Source organism: Ascidia mentula, chromosome 6, assembly GCF_947561715.1.
Source record: "Ascidia mentula chromosome 6, kaAscMent1.1, whole genome shotgun sequence".
In the NCBI taxonomy this organism is placed as follows: domain Eukaryota; kingdom Metazoa; phylum Chordata; class Ascidiacea; order Phlebobranchia; family Ascidiidae; genus Ascidia; species Ascidia mentula.
In genome coordinates, this window is record NC_138571.1 from 12,449,488 (window position 1) to 12,466,521 (window position 17,034).

A 17,034-nucleotide genomic window follows, 5' to 3' on the forward strand; every position below is an offset into this window, starting at 1 on the left:
TTTAGTTTGAGTTAAGATTAAATTTGTGTGGCAATATGCTATGCAAGTTCATCGTTATAACAAACACATTCTGCCAATATCTTTAAAACTATTTTATGCCAACATTCCAATACTGTCCCTGCTAATCTTACAAATCAAGTTGTACGCATGGTCGTTGAATTTTCAATAAAAAAAGTGTTAAATTTTTATGTGAAATAAACAGCACTTTAAAACGGGCAATAACACAAAAAATATGTAACAAATGCAAGCATACAGAAACATATTTTGCCAACTAACAAAACTGCAAAATGTGGTTGAAAGGAACCAAGTTATTAACTTCTGAATCTCATCACAATTCCGAAGGTATTTTCTCAGTTGGTGCAGGTAATGTCAATATTATGTCAATATTATCTCATAGTTTTTTGGCCGCGACAATTATTTTTTCAACAGAGTAGTTGACACGTTTCAAACAGTGAACAAAATTTATTGTGCAACATATCTTTGATCGCAGATATAAACAATTGCTCGCAGTGTCCGCTTTCTTATTAACTGCCTGCGAATAATTTTCGCTACCTTTTCCGCTGGCATCAGCCACAGAATAATATATCCGGGAATTTTGTTTTTAAATCCATTTTTTACCATTTTTATTAATATCGCTCTATATTGGCTGGTTTATACTGTTATTTTAATAGAGCACATTTAAAACATAGAAGTTCGTTCAGTAGTAAATATATTGCCCAATAAAAAAAGTAAACCATTTATTTTGGAAATTCCAAAATTTATAGTAGGCTATGATTTGTATTGCGTCATGCTGTAACATTATCGCGCGTCGTCTATTCAAAACAGTAAATAATTTCGATATGCTTGAATGTGACAAAAAAGCGTTTGTTTCATAGATACTTCCCGCCTGCAATGGGTCCCCAAAAAGTTATCACCTACGCATGAACAATAAAGGCCCTAAAAGCATTCAAAAAGGTGACTGATGCAAATCGGTAAATCGGTATGTGGGCGCATCATATGTTGTAACCCTAAGAGTTATAGAACTTATTAATGTGTGGCGTGATCTTGTTCAATATTTCACCCCATATATTACATTAGAGCAGTGCTTTTCAACCTGTGGGACCATCCGCACTGGTGCAGATATGAAAATTTGTCGTGCGGATGGATAACATGGGTAAGGATAAGGGCGGATGACAATCGCGCGATGAATCGCCGTTTTAGTCCAAGAATTTTTTAAATGTGGTTACGTACAATCGCTTCACTGAGCAACGCTAATATCCTTCCCCTTTAGTCGTCGATAGGTTTCCAATCATTTAAATTTCCTGGAGGTTTGTATTAGTTGTGGGTTTCAAAAACAAATATTTCATGCGTTTGGCCGCACTGTGCGGATGAAACTTTCGTGCCACAGAAAAGTGCGGATAGTCTTTTAAAGGCTTGAAAAGCACTGCATGAGAGCATTTCATACGCGCTTTTAATGACTGCAAACAATTTGCGATACCAAACTATAACCCCAGTCTTCTGTATAGTAAAAGCAGAAAGGCGTTTGAAGTCCCTTAGACTAACTGTTTGACAACTGCCGTTTAATGCACAACTTCTTTTGCCAAAAAACGAGAAATAGAAGATTGGGACAATTTTATTGTGTGTCCATTAATTGGTCTTTTTGTATGACCACACTACATTGAGCAAGTCGATTTCCGAAGTTCCACGCTATATCTGCAACACACAAGTAAAGCATTAGAAATAGTAAACGTTTCGAACACTAACTGCGTTCATCATCAGTACTACAATGAGTGCGTGCAAGAAAAGCGTCAGGGTAATAAAGGACTAAGCAGGCAGAAGGGAAACAGCAGCAGCACCAACACGCAACAAGCCAGAGGCATGTCGCGTGACAACATGGGAGCACAGCAGCGACGTCATCATTAGCGATTTGTCAGGCCGCTGTACGGACCTAGTTACCTATTCAACATCTAGGTCCGTACAGCGGCCTGACAAATCGCTAATGATGACGTCGCTGCTGTGCTCCCATGTTGTCACGCGACATGCCTCTGGCTTGTTGCGTGTTGGTGCTGCTGCTGTTTCCCTTCTGCCTGCTTAGTCCTTTATTACCCTGACGCTTTTCTTGCACGCACTCATTGTAGTACTGATGATGAACGCAGTTAGTGTTCGAAACGTTTACTATTTCTAATGTATAACAGCATTTTAGCTTTGGCTTTCATCTTCAAAGTTATTAACTCCAAATATTTTGCACACAAGTAAAGCTTTTGTCAAATTTTCAACGACTAATTAAAAAGCACAATGTTTTGGCATCAACGCTTTCACAATGGATAAGAAATGTTCTTCTGGCATTTAAGTTTCTAAAGTTTTATTCGAAACCAACGTTTCGTCTGCCATCCGGCGAGACTTCTTCAGGGTTATGTCAACAGTGAAGCATCGCGCGCATAAAACACTAAAAACGCAGGAAAAACTCAAGAAAAACACAAGGAAAAAGGAATAGATAACATTGGCACCGCTTGCATCGTCACGTGAACCAGGTGTGTAGCGGGGCGTAACCTTCTCGATCGGGTGTGACACCATCCTGCCTAGTGATCTTTGTGGCTTTGTGTAGACCGCAATACCATAGTCCAACATCATACGCCTTAGCGTGTCTGTGAAAACAGGTACATATGGCAAAACGATCGTACCGGTAGTGGCGCTGTTCCTTGTGACTTTACTGTGGGCTTTCTTCTTAAAATCCATGACCAAGATACAGAGGTTATCCGTGATGAGAATGGGTTGATTAGCACTCGTGTGTATCGCAAGCCGACACACACCAATCGGTACTTGTCGTTTAAGTCGGCACATACGATACAGCACAAGACAGCGGTAGTGCGGTCTCTGATGGATAAAGCCGAGGCTCTGGTTTCCAGAGAAGAAGACCGTGAAAAGGAAGTAAAGTTCATCAAGAATGCATTGCGGAAGAATTTGTATCCCTCATGGATGTTAAGAAGAAAGCCCACAGTCAAGTCACAAGGAACAGCGCCAACTACCGGTACGATTGTTTTGCCATATGTACCTGTTTTAAATCTCGCCGGATGGCAGACGAAACGTTGGTTTCGAATAAAACTTTAAAAACTTAAATGCCAGAAGAACAATTCTTATCAATTAATATGCCTAGCAGCAAAAATAGCAGTACCTATATGCGTTAACAATGGTTTCACGAAAAAACACTAGCCAAAATTTAAATGAGGAAGCGTGCCAAAAAATTTTTCAGAATAGTGAATGAATGCAACATACAGAAACTTTTCTGGTTACTTTTGCTTACCATTGTTATCCAAATCGTATGCAACGTCAATTTTAAACCAGTATCCACTGCCATTCTGCAAATATGAAAAAGTTAGAAACAAAAAGCAAACAGCATCCCGACAATAAAAATTTAAACCGCCTAATCCACCTACTGGAGAGAAAACAAGCTAATAATCATACTGGAAAGAGAACGTGGTGTGCGTTTTTCTGGTCATCGTAAGGTTGTTTTGACAAAGGTTTAACATTTAAGCGTTAATTTAAAGTGCCCCCTTTCCTTATATATTGTTGTAGCTAAACTGAAAGTGACAATTGCGATGCTTTTATTTGTTAACAGTTATTTTCTACGAAATTGTAGCGGCCATTTTGTAAAGAGCTGCCTACCTATAGCTAGGCCACATATAAAACATATTGACTGCTCCGAGATACCGCGACTTGACAAAAATGTGATTTTTTGTTGTTGCAGTCCTGAGAAGTGTGGCGAGATTTAACAACTTTGCTGGTAAGTAACAAAGTTTGTTTTGTTCTACTTTTGTTGTTAATAAAAAAGTTAAAAAGAAAACCTTTACTGACGCGAACGCATTTGAAATTAATCCATAGCGTTTTCTGTGTTGACATATACAAAACTTTGTATGCAGAACTGGAAACTGTTTTTCCTAGTAACTATTTTCAAATGAGTTCACGTTAAGTCTTGCAGTCTATAATTTCGATAGTAGGTTGTAACTCTTTTAAAGTAGCATATTACAGAATCGTGGTGTTACCACAAGATCAGGATTTTTCAGTAAAATGGTCTCTCACATACTTCTTTTCTTATGGCATTATGAATACCAAATTGAAAATTTTGTTATTTGCACGGAAGAATTTTTCTTGGTGATTGTTGATTCTGTGGAAGACTGCAACATTTTTCATACGTTATTGCATTAGCCAATTTTTTTTGCACAGATTATCTGTAAGTTTTTGACCAAAGTGTTCGAAGAGCTCTAAAGTTTGTATATAATTCATGAGTTGACCTGCAAGCCTGAGATATACATGCTGCCACAAAAAGTATGTGAGTGAATAATATTGTTAAAAATGCTGTATATACATGTGGTAATGTCATGATTGTGTAATGCTTAACTGCTACAATATGTGCTAATGTCTACCATCTTATAGACTGGATTGTAAAACAAACTTCTGATTTTTTTTGATGGGGCAGATTTTAAGCTAGAATTCAGCTTACCCAAAAGTGGAGACCTGGTGAAAAGTTATATTTTATGATGATTTCAACAAGAATCTAAAATGAAAAAGGTACCTTGTTAAACCTATTGTAAATCTTAAAATCAGAAAAGTATGGATCACATGTGCTTACCTTGAATAGTTGTCCGTTTCCATCTTCCTCGTATTTTTCAATATAATAGGAAAACTGGTTCTAAAATGGAATAGTATGTGATTAAACCTATTGTAATTGCATTTTTGAAATCATTTACACAAATATTTTACCAACAGAGATAATGTGGCATGGCATATAACAAATATACATAAATTTAGTCATTTTACATGTTTGTTAGTACAGTATATACATAGAGCTTGTGGAATGAGGATCTGCACTTTTTAAGGATTTTAAACATTTTGTTTAAAACACATGAGTGAACCTACCTGGAAAATGGGTCCATTGGTGTCATACCCATCCAGACACCTGGTTTCTTGTTTCTGAAATAAAACAACAGGTACAAAAGTGTTCTAATCTTTGTTAAATATGTCTTTCAAAAAAGTAAGATAGTCGGAGTCAATATCAGAAAACATCGCCACTTGACAACAAATTGGGTGGCATATTAACATTTGAGTGCACGTAATTTTTTAACAAAAGTTTTGTGTTGTGGTTAATCAGTTGGGTTCCAACTTCTTTGAATGATAACCACACTTGTCACTTACGAAATGTTGTAATGATGCACACAAAAAATGTTGACCTTGTTTTAGATAAATTTACTTTAATAGTTTGATAAATTCTTTTTGCACTGCAACAGCTGAAAGACCAGCTTGCCATGTGATAGGCTAAATGGATATTTTTCAGTTTTTAAAATACTCCAATCTCTGTTCATCGTTAAAGCCCCATATTAATGTATGTCACATGTACCAGAATTCCGAGATAGTTTTGTGTCACCAACTACCTACACTTTGGACCAACTACCTACACTTAAACATTATGGGCTTGCAATGTTTTTAACATGGTTCATTTTAGGTTCAAATTTACTTTGCAGTGGAAGTCACATTGGAAATTAGGTGCACTTACCCAAGTCTGTCCGCCTGGTCCCAGTTGAGGAGCCTGAAATAAACAAAAAGGTATCAAATTTTGTAAATTATGTATGTCTGGGTATTGTTGACAAATAGTTGTTTGAGTTAGTTTGTTATGAGCCCAAATTTGACATTGTATGATGCCTGACCTGGAGGTTATCAGCTATTTAACATTTAGGCCAATCTTATAGCTAAAACATATCAGGTTAAAATTTTTGGAATATATAAAACTGAATATTGATCCAAGAAAACTTTTGTTTTGGTCATGTACAAGGAATGTTGGACTTAAATCTTCTTTTTGATTCAGAGAATGTGACATTACTTACAAACTAGTTGTGGCATCAACTAGGGCAGTACTTATTCCAAACAATAAATCTTTCTTGCCTTCTGTATGTACATAATTTATTATTTTTTTACACCAGACTTGCCTCAACAAAGATGTATTAGTTTTATGCATTCCAATTTCTTAAATTATGACACAACGATAATGAACAAAAGCTGACTTGATTCCGATGAGGACGCAATTAATTTTATCACAAATTTATTCTGCAAATTTTTCATTTTGCTAATGGTGATAAAATTTTATGGAACATACATTTTTTACAGCCATTGTTTATCTCAATTTGCTCCAAAAATATGAATGCAAGTGTTTTTGCAGGAAATTTTTATGTGTTTTTGAGACATCTATGTGTGAAGAGAAAAAGTGGCCGAGCAAATCTAAAAACTTGATTGTTCTCAGCATCATAAAAGAAGCATAGTTGGTAAGTCAAATTCTTTCATATTTTCATATTCTCCAGTTGAATACAACTTTGGAAAATCACGAGGGACCTTTCATACTAGCTGTTAGCTCCACAAGCTCCTAATACCACCAGACTCAAAAATATCTATGGGGCGATGTTAAATCACTTACAAAAATGACATTCTAAACCCTTTCCTCTTTAACTTTAAAGTAATGTGGCACATTTGTCAAGTACTGTGGCACAGTCACAAATTCCTAATTAAGGCCCAATCGGACCAGTGGTTTAAGAGTTCACTTCCCAAAAAATTTCGTTTTGGGGCAAAATTGGGGTCTTCTTTTTGTAAACCTCTGTTTTGCAAAAACTAATGGGCTGATTTTGATGATGTTGTTTAAAAGGGAATTGAACAAAGACAAAGTGCAAAAAATCCTTCTTTTGATGCAGAGAATTGATTTTTAATGTTATGCTATTATTTTCTTGGCATCAAATGTGGCTGTTGGGTTACTTTTTAGTGCATTGCAATTTATTTAGTACCGGATTCATATTTTGCTTTCTAAAGGTACACAGAAAACAAACCTAATTCATATATTTCCAGCACTCCACTTTACTCCACATTCTGAAAATTGTTTCCTCTTCTGTTACAATAGATCAGCGGTTCTTATACTTTTTTGCTCGCGCCCCCCTAACACTATTTGTCAAATCCTGCGACCCTCCCCCCACAACTCGAAAAATACTCAATTCAAAATCAACTCTTGAGCTATTTATTTTTATTAACACTCGTCAATGTGAGGGACGGGATTGCTTTTTTGAAACCAGGTGTTTAATGCATGGCTTTGTGGACGACAATGCACATCGCGGATCGGCTGCATAGTTGAGTTTGTTGCGTGCTTTTGTCTTTACACTTACAAGTGCAGAAAAGCCACTTTCACATAAATGAGTTGTAGAAAATGGAAGTAGAGTGCTCAATGCCACGCTGCCAACTTATCTGTACAACTGCACATATTTCACCCAGAAATCTGTGAGAGGCATGGCTTCGAAGTCGTCTTTTGCGGTCGAGTTAAACTTCAATTCCAAGAATTGTTCCTGCAAATCATCCGAAAGAAGGTCTTCATTGAGACGAAAAGGATTTCTAGTCACCTTCCAATCTGGCAATTCAGTGCTGGCGAGTTCTGGGAAATACCGTTCAAATTCAACAATCAAAAGTTGAAGATGCGCTTCCATTTTGTTCTAAAGCTCGCCCTCCAGGTCAGCATCGTTTTTATCGAGGGCTGCATCTAGGTTTGTAAATGAAGCCGCGTTCCCACGTTGAACTCGACGAAGCCACAGTCCCAGTTTCGCTATAAAACCACGTATGATATCGGTGTGATTAATGCGGTTGCTATTCTTTCCTTGCAAGTGACGATTCAGTGTATTGAGGGCTTCAAAAATGTCAACGAGGTATGCCAATGACAGTTGAAAGCCGTCTGAGGTGAAAGAGTGCAATAGATCATGTTTCTTGTGATCTTCGAGAAATAACTTCACTTCTTTTCTTATCTCATAAACACGAGCCAACATATTTCCCTTTGACAACCAACGAACAGCCGTATGAAACAACAGAGTCTTGTGATCCGAATCCATCTCCTTGCACAACTTGGCAAACAACCTCCTGTTGACAGCGCTTGCCTTGACATAGTTGAATAATTTTATGACAATTGCCAGCCTATGGTTTAATGCAGATGGTAAAATCTTGGATGCCAGAGCTTCCCGGTGGATTACGCAGTGAGTGCCGATTTGTAATAAATCCACTTCGACAACCAAGCATTGCAGGGGCACCATCAGTGCATACACCTACAAGGTTTTTCCATCGCAAAGAGTTGTTGTCAAGGTAACAAGCAACAGCTTCGAACACATCTTCTGCTTTGGTAGTTGTTTCAAGAGGTTTGCAAAACAACATTTCCTCCTCAATTGAAGTGGTTCCGATGAAGCGGACATGCACCAGTAGTTCGGACAACTGAGCAACATCAGTGGTCTCATCACGTTGGACCTTGAAATTCGATATCTTTGACGATATCATCGATGCGTGTTTTAATAGTTGAATCTGATAGTGAAATCTTTTCCAGCTTCTTGCTGCTTGTCTCTCCCAGCACAAGACTGGCTGCTTTGATCAAAGCTTCGCCAATATTGTGGGGTTTCTTTGCTTTGGCAATCATGTACGCTATTTCAAATGAGGCTTCTACTACCTCAGCAGATGACGTTTGACAAAAGCTTTCCTCTCCCACAATTTTCATTTTCTTAAAAGAATGTTTTTAGTTTGAAAATATACCAATGGTTTTTGTTTCAAGCTGGAATGTTTTGTATCAGGATGGCGTTGCAACCGACTTGGCCTCAGAGCGCCGTTGCTAAGTTTTTCGAAGCATATTACACATTGTGGTACAACCAGACCTTTAGACGTAGCATCAGTAAACATAAACTGCAAATACTCTGCACTGTACTTCCTTTTTTTAACATTCATGTTTTCAACTGTTAAATAATCAGATGACCGTAGATGACAAACAAGAAACAACTAGACAAAAAGCCAGTAAGCCAATACTACTGTTGTCGATATAATGGCCATTTATGCGTCACAGTAACGGCATTATTGCGTCACAGAAAATTTGATATTAAGAGTCGAAACTCTTGCAATCTCATTAAGTCGACAAACGGCGTAATGTTTGCTACAATTTAACGGTTTCTGTACACAGAAATACTTAATAGCTTCAAACGTGTTCTAAAAACTTTGGCGCCCCCCTTATGAACCTTCCACGCCCCCCAGTTTAAGAACCCCTGCAATAGATGTTCGGCCTCATGAGATCACCAATGACTCACGTTTCTGACCCGCCCCTTTTCAAATTTGATGAAATTTGCATAGCAGCTGTTGGATGATAAAATAACTAGATGTTCTAGACCAGCGGTTCTTAAACATTTTTGTTCGCGCCCCCCTAACCAGTGGCGGATCTAGGGGGGGTGGGGTGTTTGGGTGTCAGAACACCCCCCTCAGCATTGTGCCATATTGTTAAATCTACGGTTAGTTTTACGCAAAGCAGGAGCGAACACTTCGGGCCAGTGTTCGTCTCAGCAATTTCTTTGTTAATCAGTCGTGCCTGCCGAACGCGGCGATGGCCGCTTTCGAGACAATTATTTGCCGTACCGTTGATACACGAAAACCGTTTTTAAAAAAATTATTTCTGCAGCATTTTCAATACAACAACTACAAAAGTTATGTTGTTTATTATCACAACCAGGGTGTCGATTTATGCCTTTTTCGTCATTCTAAGTGTTTGACATGCGACGCCACTGTTCGACACAGACGGCGTGAATAATTGTTAAGTTATCGGTATGCAGCACTATGAACAGAAAAACGCTATTGTTATCTACAAATGTCCATAAATTGAATTACTATGATAACTTAATTATGTTTAACATATCGGTTACGCCAATCTTGCAACATTCACATCGATCTTACTGGTATTCTTTTTTTAAAGATTGGAAGGCAACGATAATCCTATTTACATGTATTTTTTTGCCGTACATGCTGGTGGTAAAAGCGGTTCGAAGACGTTGGTGCCAGTACAAGTCATTTAATTTTAAACCGCAGACAATTATTTGAAAAGAAATTTGCATTTTGAGTCACTATTAAACAATCGCATTTAACTGAACAGTTACGTAGTGTTGGAAACTTAATGGCATCATAGTTTATTATCCCCACCCAAAATAAATTTGTGTGTTTAGATGGCTTAATAAATGCAACCGCAATTTTTGGACAAAATCCATGCAAAAAACAACCAGCACTTGCTTTAACGTCAAACCAACATTGTTGACACGCTTGAAAATTTTTCTCAAGATGTTCGACACGCAGAAAAAAATCGAAGCCCTGATCACAACGAAAAGAAATCAACATAAATTACATGAAAAATGGCTTGAAACAACTATTTTAATTTTCGCTGATTTTTTTGTATATATTTATCCACGACCGCACAAATATCGATTTCCTGGTGTATATCGATAAGTGCAAGGCCACTTAAACGTTCCTGCCCCATCCTACTTCGCAGATATGTCTTTATTCTGCGAAGATTGGTAAATGACCATTCAGAAGAAGCAGCTGTTACTGGAAGCGTCCAGAATATCTAAAACGTCCGACGTCACGGTGGCCACGAAGAGGAAAACACTGTGCACCTGATGATACCTATTTTAGCCTAAACCAAACGCGATTTTTGGCAGATTTTGCCTAAGCCGAACGCGAAATTGGCATGACCAAACTCGAACATCCCCCTCATATTTTTTCTCGATCCGCCACTGCCCCTAATACTATTTGTCAAATCCTGCGACCCCCCACAACTTGATAAATACACAATTCAAAATCTTGAGCTATCCATTTTTATTATCACTCGTCAATGGGAGGGATGGGATTGCTTCTTTGTAATCAGGTGTTTAATGCGTGGCTTTGTGGATGACAATGCACATCGCAAATCAGCTGCACAGTCGAGTTAGTTGCTTTTGTCTTCACACTTACAAGTGCAGAAAAGCCAATTTCACACAAATGAGTTGTAGAAAATGGAAGTAGAGTGTGCAATGCCACGCTGCCAACTTATCTGTACAACTGCACGTATTTCACCCAGAAATCAGTGAGAGGCATGGCTTCGAAGCCGTCTTTTGCGGTCGAGTTAAACTTTAATTCCAAGAATTGTTCCTGCAAATCTTCCGAAAGAAGGTGTTCATTGAGACAAAAAGGATTTCTAGTCACCTTTCAATCTGGCAATTCAGTGCTGGCGAAGATGCGCTTCCATTTCGTTCTTAAGCTCACCCTCCAGGTCAGCATAGTTTTTATCGAGGGCTGCATCTAGGTTTGCAAATGAAGCCACGTTCCCATGTCGAACTCGACGAAGCCACAGTCCCAGTCTATAAAACCACGTATGATATCGATGTGATTAATGCGGTTGCTATTCTTTAATGCAGTTGGTAAAGTCTTGGATGTCAGAGCTTCCCGGTGGATTATGCAGTGAGTGCCGACTGCGTTTGGACTTTTTTCCTTCATCCTTGTAATAAATCCACTTCGACAACCAAGCATTGCAGGGGCACCATCAGTGCATACACCTACAAGGTTTTTCCATCGCAAAGAGTTGTTGTCAAAGTAACAAGCAACAGCTTCGAACACATCTTCTGCTTTGGTAGTTGTTACAAGGAGTGTGCAAAACAACATTTACTCCACAATTGAAGTCGTTCCGATGAAGCGGACATGCACCAGTAGTTGGGACAACTGAGAGAGAGAGAACTGCTTGTCTCTCCCAGCACAAGACTGGCTGCTTTTAGCATGCATGGTTTGATCAAAGCTTCGCCAATATTGTGGGGTTTCTTTGCTTTGGCAATCATGTACGCTATTTCAAATGAGGCTTCTTCTACCTCAGCAGATGACGTTTGACAAAAGCTTTCCTCTCCCACAATTTTCATTTTTTTAAAAGAATCTTTTTTGGTTTGAAAATATACTAATGGTTTTTGTTTCAAGCTGGAACGTTTTGTATCAAGATGGCGTTGCAAGCGACTTGGCCTCAGAGCGGCGTTGCTAAGTTTTTCGAAGCATATTACACATTCTGGTACAACTAGACCTTTAGACGTAGCATCAGTAAACTCAAACTGCAAATACTCTGCACTGTACTTCCTTTTTTTAACATTCATGTTATCAACTGTTAAATAATCAGCGTCGGCCGTAGATGACAAAAAAGAAACTAGCCAAAAAACCAGTAAGCCACAGCTACTGTCGTCGATGTAGTGGTCATTTATGCGTCACAGTAACGCCATTATTGCGTCCCAGAATTTAAAATTTTGGCACCCCCCTTGTGAACCTTCCACTCCCCCCTAGGGGGTCGCGCCCACCAGTTTAAGAACCCCTGTTCTAGACTTTAACTTTGTGATAATTTTATTGCTTAAAAACAGTTCATCAAATTGATGAGGTGAGAAATTGGGCCAATGGTGATTTGACATAAAATCATCAAGTAAGATTATTTATGTTTAATGCAATAATTTGATTTTAATTACCAGATATGATGGAAACGCCAAGGACCTTCAAATGCTAAACCAAACTTTTTTGGTAAGTCATGTTTTCAGTTTTGTTGACTTACTAGAATTTTGAGTTTGACGTCTTCTTTTTTCTCCCATGTAAAAATACCCTGCAAAACAAATACAGGTAGTGGTTGTATATCTGCATTAATATGTTGCTGTTGTTACCAGGCATATCATATTTTAATAATTATTGAAGTTGGACAGATTATTATTAGTGATGCACCGAAACAGCATTTTTTTTTATTCGGCCGAAACCGAATATTCTGCAAAAGTTGCCGAAAAAATTCGGCCGAATAAACCGAAACTAATTTTGTTATCCATCTCTTCAAAATGGCGATAAATTTATACAAAACATGTGCTGAAATGCATCTGATCCTATCATACAACCTTTTATTGGCACTACTAAGTGCTTAAAGTTGATTTCAATGACAATTAACAAATAAAACACACTAGTACAGTTTGAACTATGATTCTAAGCTATACTAAACTTTGCGTACCAGTGTTGCATGCAGCAGAAAAGTTTCGGTTTCGGCCGAATTTTGCGAAAATATTCAGTCGAAACCGAATAATTATAAAAACCTTGGTTTCGGCCGAACAAATTCGGCAAACCGAGCTTTCGGTGCATCCCTAATTATTATAATTTGCATTAATATAACCTGTATTCTAAACACAGGCAATTGTCAAGTTTTGCAAAAGAAATATCCACAACGATTGAATCACTTCTTATAACAATGTAGCGAAATCATTTGCGTATATATTATAATTACTTGCAAAAAATGCTGCATTTTGAAAAAGCCTCTGTTATTTCGTCGTCATATGTTTGTTGATGCACCGAAACAGCAATTTTTTATTCCGCCGGATAAACTAAATATAATTTTAGTAGCCATCTCTTTGGCAATGCATACAGTAAAAAAGTTCCGGTTTCGGCTGAAATGGACCAGCTTGCCATATGATAGGCTAAAATTAGGTAAACTTACCCAAGAAGTACTTCCGCCTGGTCCCAATTGAGGAGCCTGTTCAGTAAACAAAAAGGTAGCAAATTTTGTAAATTATGTATGTCTGGGTATTGTGCAGTAATATTTAATACAATAACATGATAGGCAGGATCGCCCCACTGTGCAGGTCCTTGCTGGGCGATCACAGCTAATGTATCGCGAATATTGATCCAAGAAAACTTTTGTTTTGGTCATGTACAAGGAATGTTGGGCTTAAAACCTTCTTTTTGATTCAGAGAATGTGACATTACTTACAAACTAGTTGTGGCATCAACTAGGGCAGTACTTATTCCAAACAACAAATCTTTCTTGCCTTCTGTATGTACATAATTTATTATTTTTTTACACCAGACTTGCCTCAACAAAGATGTATTAGTTTTATGCATTCCCATTTCTTAAATTATGACACAACGATAATGAACAAAAGCTGACTTGATTCCGATGAGGACGCAATTAATTTTATCACAAATTTATTCTGCAAATTTTTCATTTTGCTAATGGTGATAAAATTTTATGGAACATACATTTTTTACAGCCATTGTTTATCTCAATTTGCTCCAAAAATATTAATGCAAGTGTTTTTGCAGGAAATTTTTATGTTTATTTTTGAGACATCTATGTGTGAAGAGGAAAAATAAAGGAATACCCCAACTTCACCCCAAAACGGAAACTTGAATGAATTTTCATGAATTTTGAACCACTGGTCCATTAGGCTTTGTGACTATGTCAGTTCATCAAATTGATAAGGTGAGAGTTTGGACCAATGGTGATTTGATATGAAATCTTTTCCTTAAGCAAAACGTATTTATATTAAATGCAATAATTTGATTTAAATTGCCAGATATGACGGAAACGCCAAGGACCTTCTAATGCAGGGGTTCCCAACCTTTTTTGCTGCTCGTACCCCTTTGTCAGGTCAGAGCATTTTTCGTACCCCCCATTTTAAGATATGTTCAATCTCGTTCCCCGGTTGTGAACCCCTGTTCTAATGCTAAACCAAACTTTTTTGGTAAGTTATGTTTTATTGACTTACTGTAATTTTGAGTTGGAATTTCTCTTCTTTCTCAAATGAAAAAAAAAACTACAAAACAAATACAGGTAAGAACACAAATCACGGATTTCCTCATACTTCAGAGTACCGTATTTTACGGACCATAAGGCGCAATTTAAATCCTTATTTTTCCTCATAAATTGATCGTGCGCCTTATAAGCCGGTGCGCCTAATGTATGGATCAAGTAGTGCTTTATTGCCTACACTCAAAACCAGTACCGATACTATTATTATATAAACCACCGTCTTACACAATAAACTACGGTAAAATACGTTGCGCTCTATAGCCCGGCGCGCCTTATGTATGAACAAAAAACTAATCAAAGCAAACAGGCAGATTATATTATAAAATGATGCATATTACCTTCTGGTTAAGCATAGCCATGTTTGCAGCTGAGTATCGCAAAAGAAACATGTAGAACTACCGTAATTTTGGGGATGCACCGAAACGGAAATTTTTTCTTTCGGGTACGGCGGCCTATATATTTTTCCATAAGAAAAAAAAACCGAAATGACGAAATTTGTTTCGGAAACAAAATTTCACAATTTTTGGTTACGACTTGAAACAAATTTGGAAACTAATTTGAGAACAAATATTGTTTCAAAAAATTAAAACCACTAGATGGAAACATGGAGGTCACAATTATCAGATTTTGTGTTGTGACGTCAAAATCTACCTTGAAGGAGTTTTGGAAACGAATTTTGTTTCGAAACGCATTCCCAGACGTTAAACGGCAACTTGGAAACGAAATTTGTTTCCAAAACGCAGCGTATTAGCGCCTTTTTCACGCAAAATAATCGAATATCTTGCATATTTTTAGGTGTATACCGCTGAAATTCGCTGTGCTATTTTACATTGATATTTTTTAATTGTACTGTAAAGTTAAATGTTGTAGCTTAAGTACTTTTTGAGTTGCAGGTGTCAAGCTATTTGAAACGCGAATAAATGCTTGTTTTCATGCACAATCATTGAATATCTTACATATTTTACAATGCACATGTCTGAAATTCGCTGTGCTGCTTTACATTGATAGACTTTAAGTCTACTGCAAATATAAATGTAGTAGCTTATGTACTTCTTGTGTTAAAAGGGATCAAGCTATATGAAACGGGTCTAACCGAACGCAGCGTATTAGCGCCCTTTTCACGCAAAATAATCGAATATCTTGCATATTTTTAGGTGTATACCGCTGAAATTCGCTGTGTAGTTTTGTATTGGCATGCTGTAAGTGTAATGTGAAGATGAATGTTGTAGCCTTAGCTTTTAAATTCATTTTATGTTAACAGGGATCAAGCCATTTAAAACCGGTCTAACCGCACCTATCGTATTGTCGCCGATTTTTGAACAACGTTATTGAATGTCCTGTATATTTTACTGTGCATAATGCTGAAATTCGCTGTGCAGTTTTGTATTGCTATGGTGTAAGTGTACTGTGAACATGTTTTTTGTAGTTTAATTTTTGTGTTGATAAGGAGCAAGCTATTCGAAACCGGCCAACCCGGAAGCATCGTATTAGCGCCCGTTTTCACGCAATCCCATTGAGTTTTCAGTATGCATTACTGAAATTCAATGTTCTGTTGTTTACAAACTTTGATAGATCTAGTTGTGTTGAATTAAATCTCTTTGAACAGCATGTTTGCAATGTGTCAAATGAAACGGCTTTGAATAAACGTGAAGGATACTCGTTTTGTGTGGTACTTGGTTGATCAATCTCACCACAAAAGCAAATGTAATATTCAGGAATCCACCTGTGATCCTTTTATAATTTAAGTACTATGGTCCTCACAGAAAACCGCTGTAAGTTGGTACCGCAAGTTGAAATGGACCTAACAATGTTATTGTGACGTAATATGCCTCTTGCGTAGTGCGCGCGTAATACAGTCATAACAACGATACTTATGATTTTTTGACGTTTGTTAGCGTTATTAATAATTTGCACTTAATGCGGAATGATCAATGTACCTTACATTAAGAAATATATATTTCTGAAAGTTAAAATTGTTTGCATGGCGTAATTTGCATAAGAATATAACCCCATTAGATCCAGCACACAGTACCCCGTCCCCCCTAGCAGTAGCGTGAAATGTTGGTTATTTTTATATGCATGTATGGAGTGTGTCATTAAAAATCCCTCTTAAACCAATAGTGGTGTATTTTAACCCGTGTATTATGACGTAACACCGCATATTACCGTCTCTGACACACGGACCGGCATCGATGTCATTTATAACCCTCTACCCCAACCAAGTGGACACAATACGGAAACAAATTTTGTTTCCAAAATTCGTTTCGAAAATTTCAAATTTGTTTCGAACCGTTAAATTTTTGAAAACATTCGGCCGGATTAACAAAAATAATTTTAGTATCCATCTCTTTGGCAATTCATTCAGTAAAAAAGTTTTGGTTTCGGCTGAAATTTGCAGAAATATTTTGCCGATACCAAATAATTGCAAAATTTTTGTTTCGGCCGAATAAATGCGAGAAATTCCGCAAACCGAACTTTCAGTGGGCCTATATTCAATAGATGGCGATAAATGTTCTTATTGGGCGTTCGTTGGTGGCCGTTGCTGGAATATAATATTTTGTTAGAAGTTGGGATGAATAGAATAGACGAAAATACTTTTTCTTTATAACTCTTTACTTTACTGC

The 17,034-nt window shown here is 37.5% G+C and overlaps 1 protein-coding gene and 1 long non-coding RNA gene across 8 annotated transcripts; one reads left to right on the top strand and one right to left on the bottom strand.

The window, feature by feature from the left end:
* Nucleotides 1–1,597: 1,597 nt before the first annotated feature.
* LOC145905466 (uncharacterized) lies at nt 1,598–14,497 on the bottom strand. Its single transcript, XM_082992675.1, has 10 exons — nt 14,367–14,497; nt 13,316–13,351; nt 13,106–13,202; nt 12,398–12,445; nt 5,528–5,560; nt 4,894–4,947; nt 4,607–4,666; nt 4,478–4,531; nt 3,281–3,335; nt 1,598–1,692 (listed from the first exon to the last, which is right to left on the bottom strand). Exons 3-10 carry the CDS (start codon nt 13,121–13,123, stop codon nt 1,613–1,615), a joined length of 402 nt encoding a protein of 133 aa, XP_082848801.1. The 5' UTR covers nt 13,124–13,202; nt 13,316–13,351; nt 14,367–14,497; the 3' UTR covers nt 1,598–1,612.
* On the top strand, nt 3,600–15,735 carry LOC145905467 (uncharacterized). 7 transcript variants are annotated; one of them, XR_014402747.1, is made up of 9 exons: nt 3,600–3,760; nt 4,201–4,302; nt 4,454–4,545; nt 4,822–4,964; nt 5,496–5,577; nt 6,188–6,290; nt 12,318–14,080; nt 14,175–14,342; nt 15,672–15,735. It is a non-coding gene; the product is annotated as an uncharacterized LOC145905467 (long non-coding RNA). The 7 variants fall into 7 exon arrangements; XR_014402742.1 differs by lacking the exon at nt 15,672–15,735 and having other exon boundaries at nt 12,318–12,366; nt 13,921–14,080; nt 14,175–14,372; XR_014402746.1 differs by lacking the exon at nt 15,672–15,735 and having other exon boundaries at nt 4,201–4,306; nt 4,806–4,964; nt 14,175–14,372.
* The last annotated feature ends 1,299 nt before the right edge of the window (nt 15,736–17,034 follow it).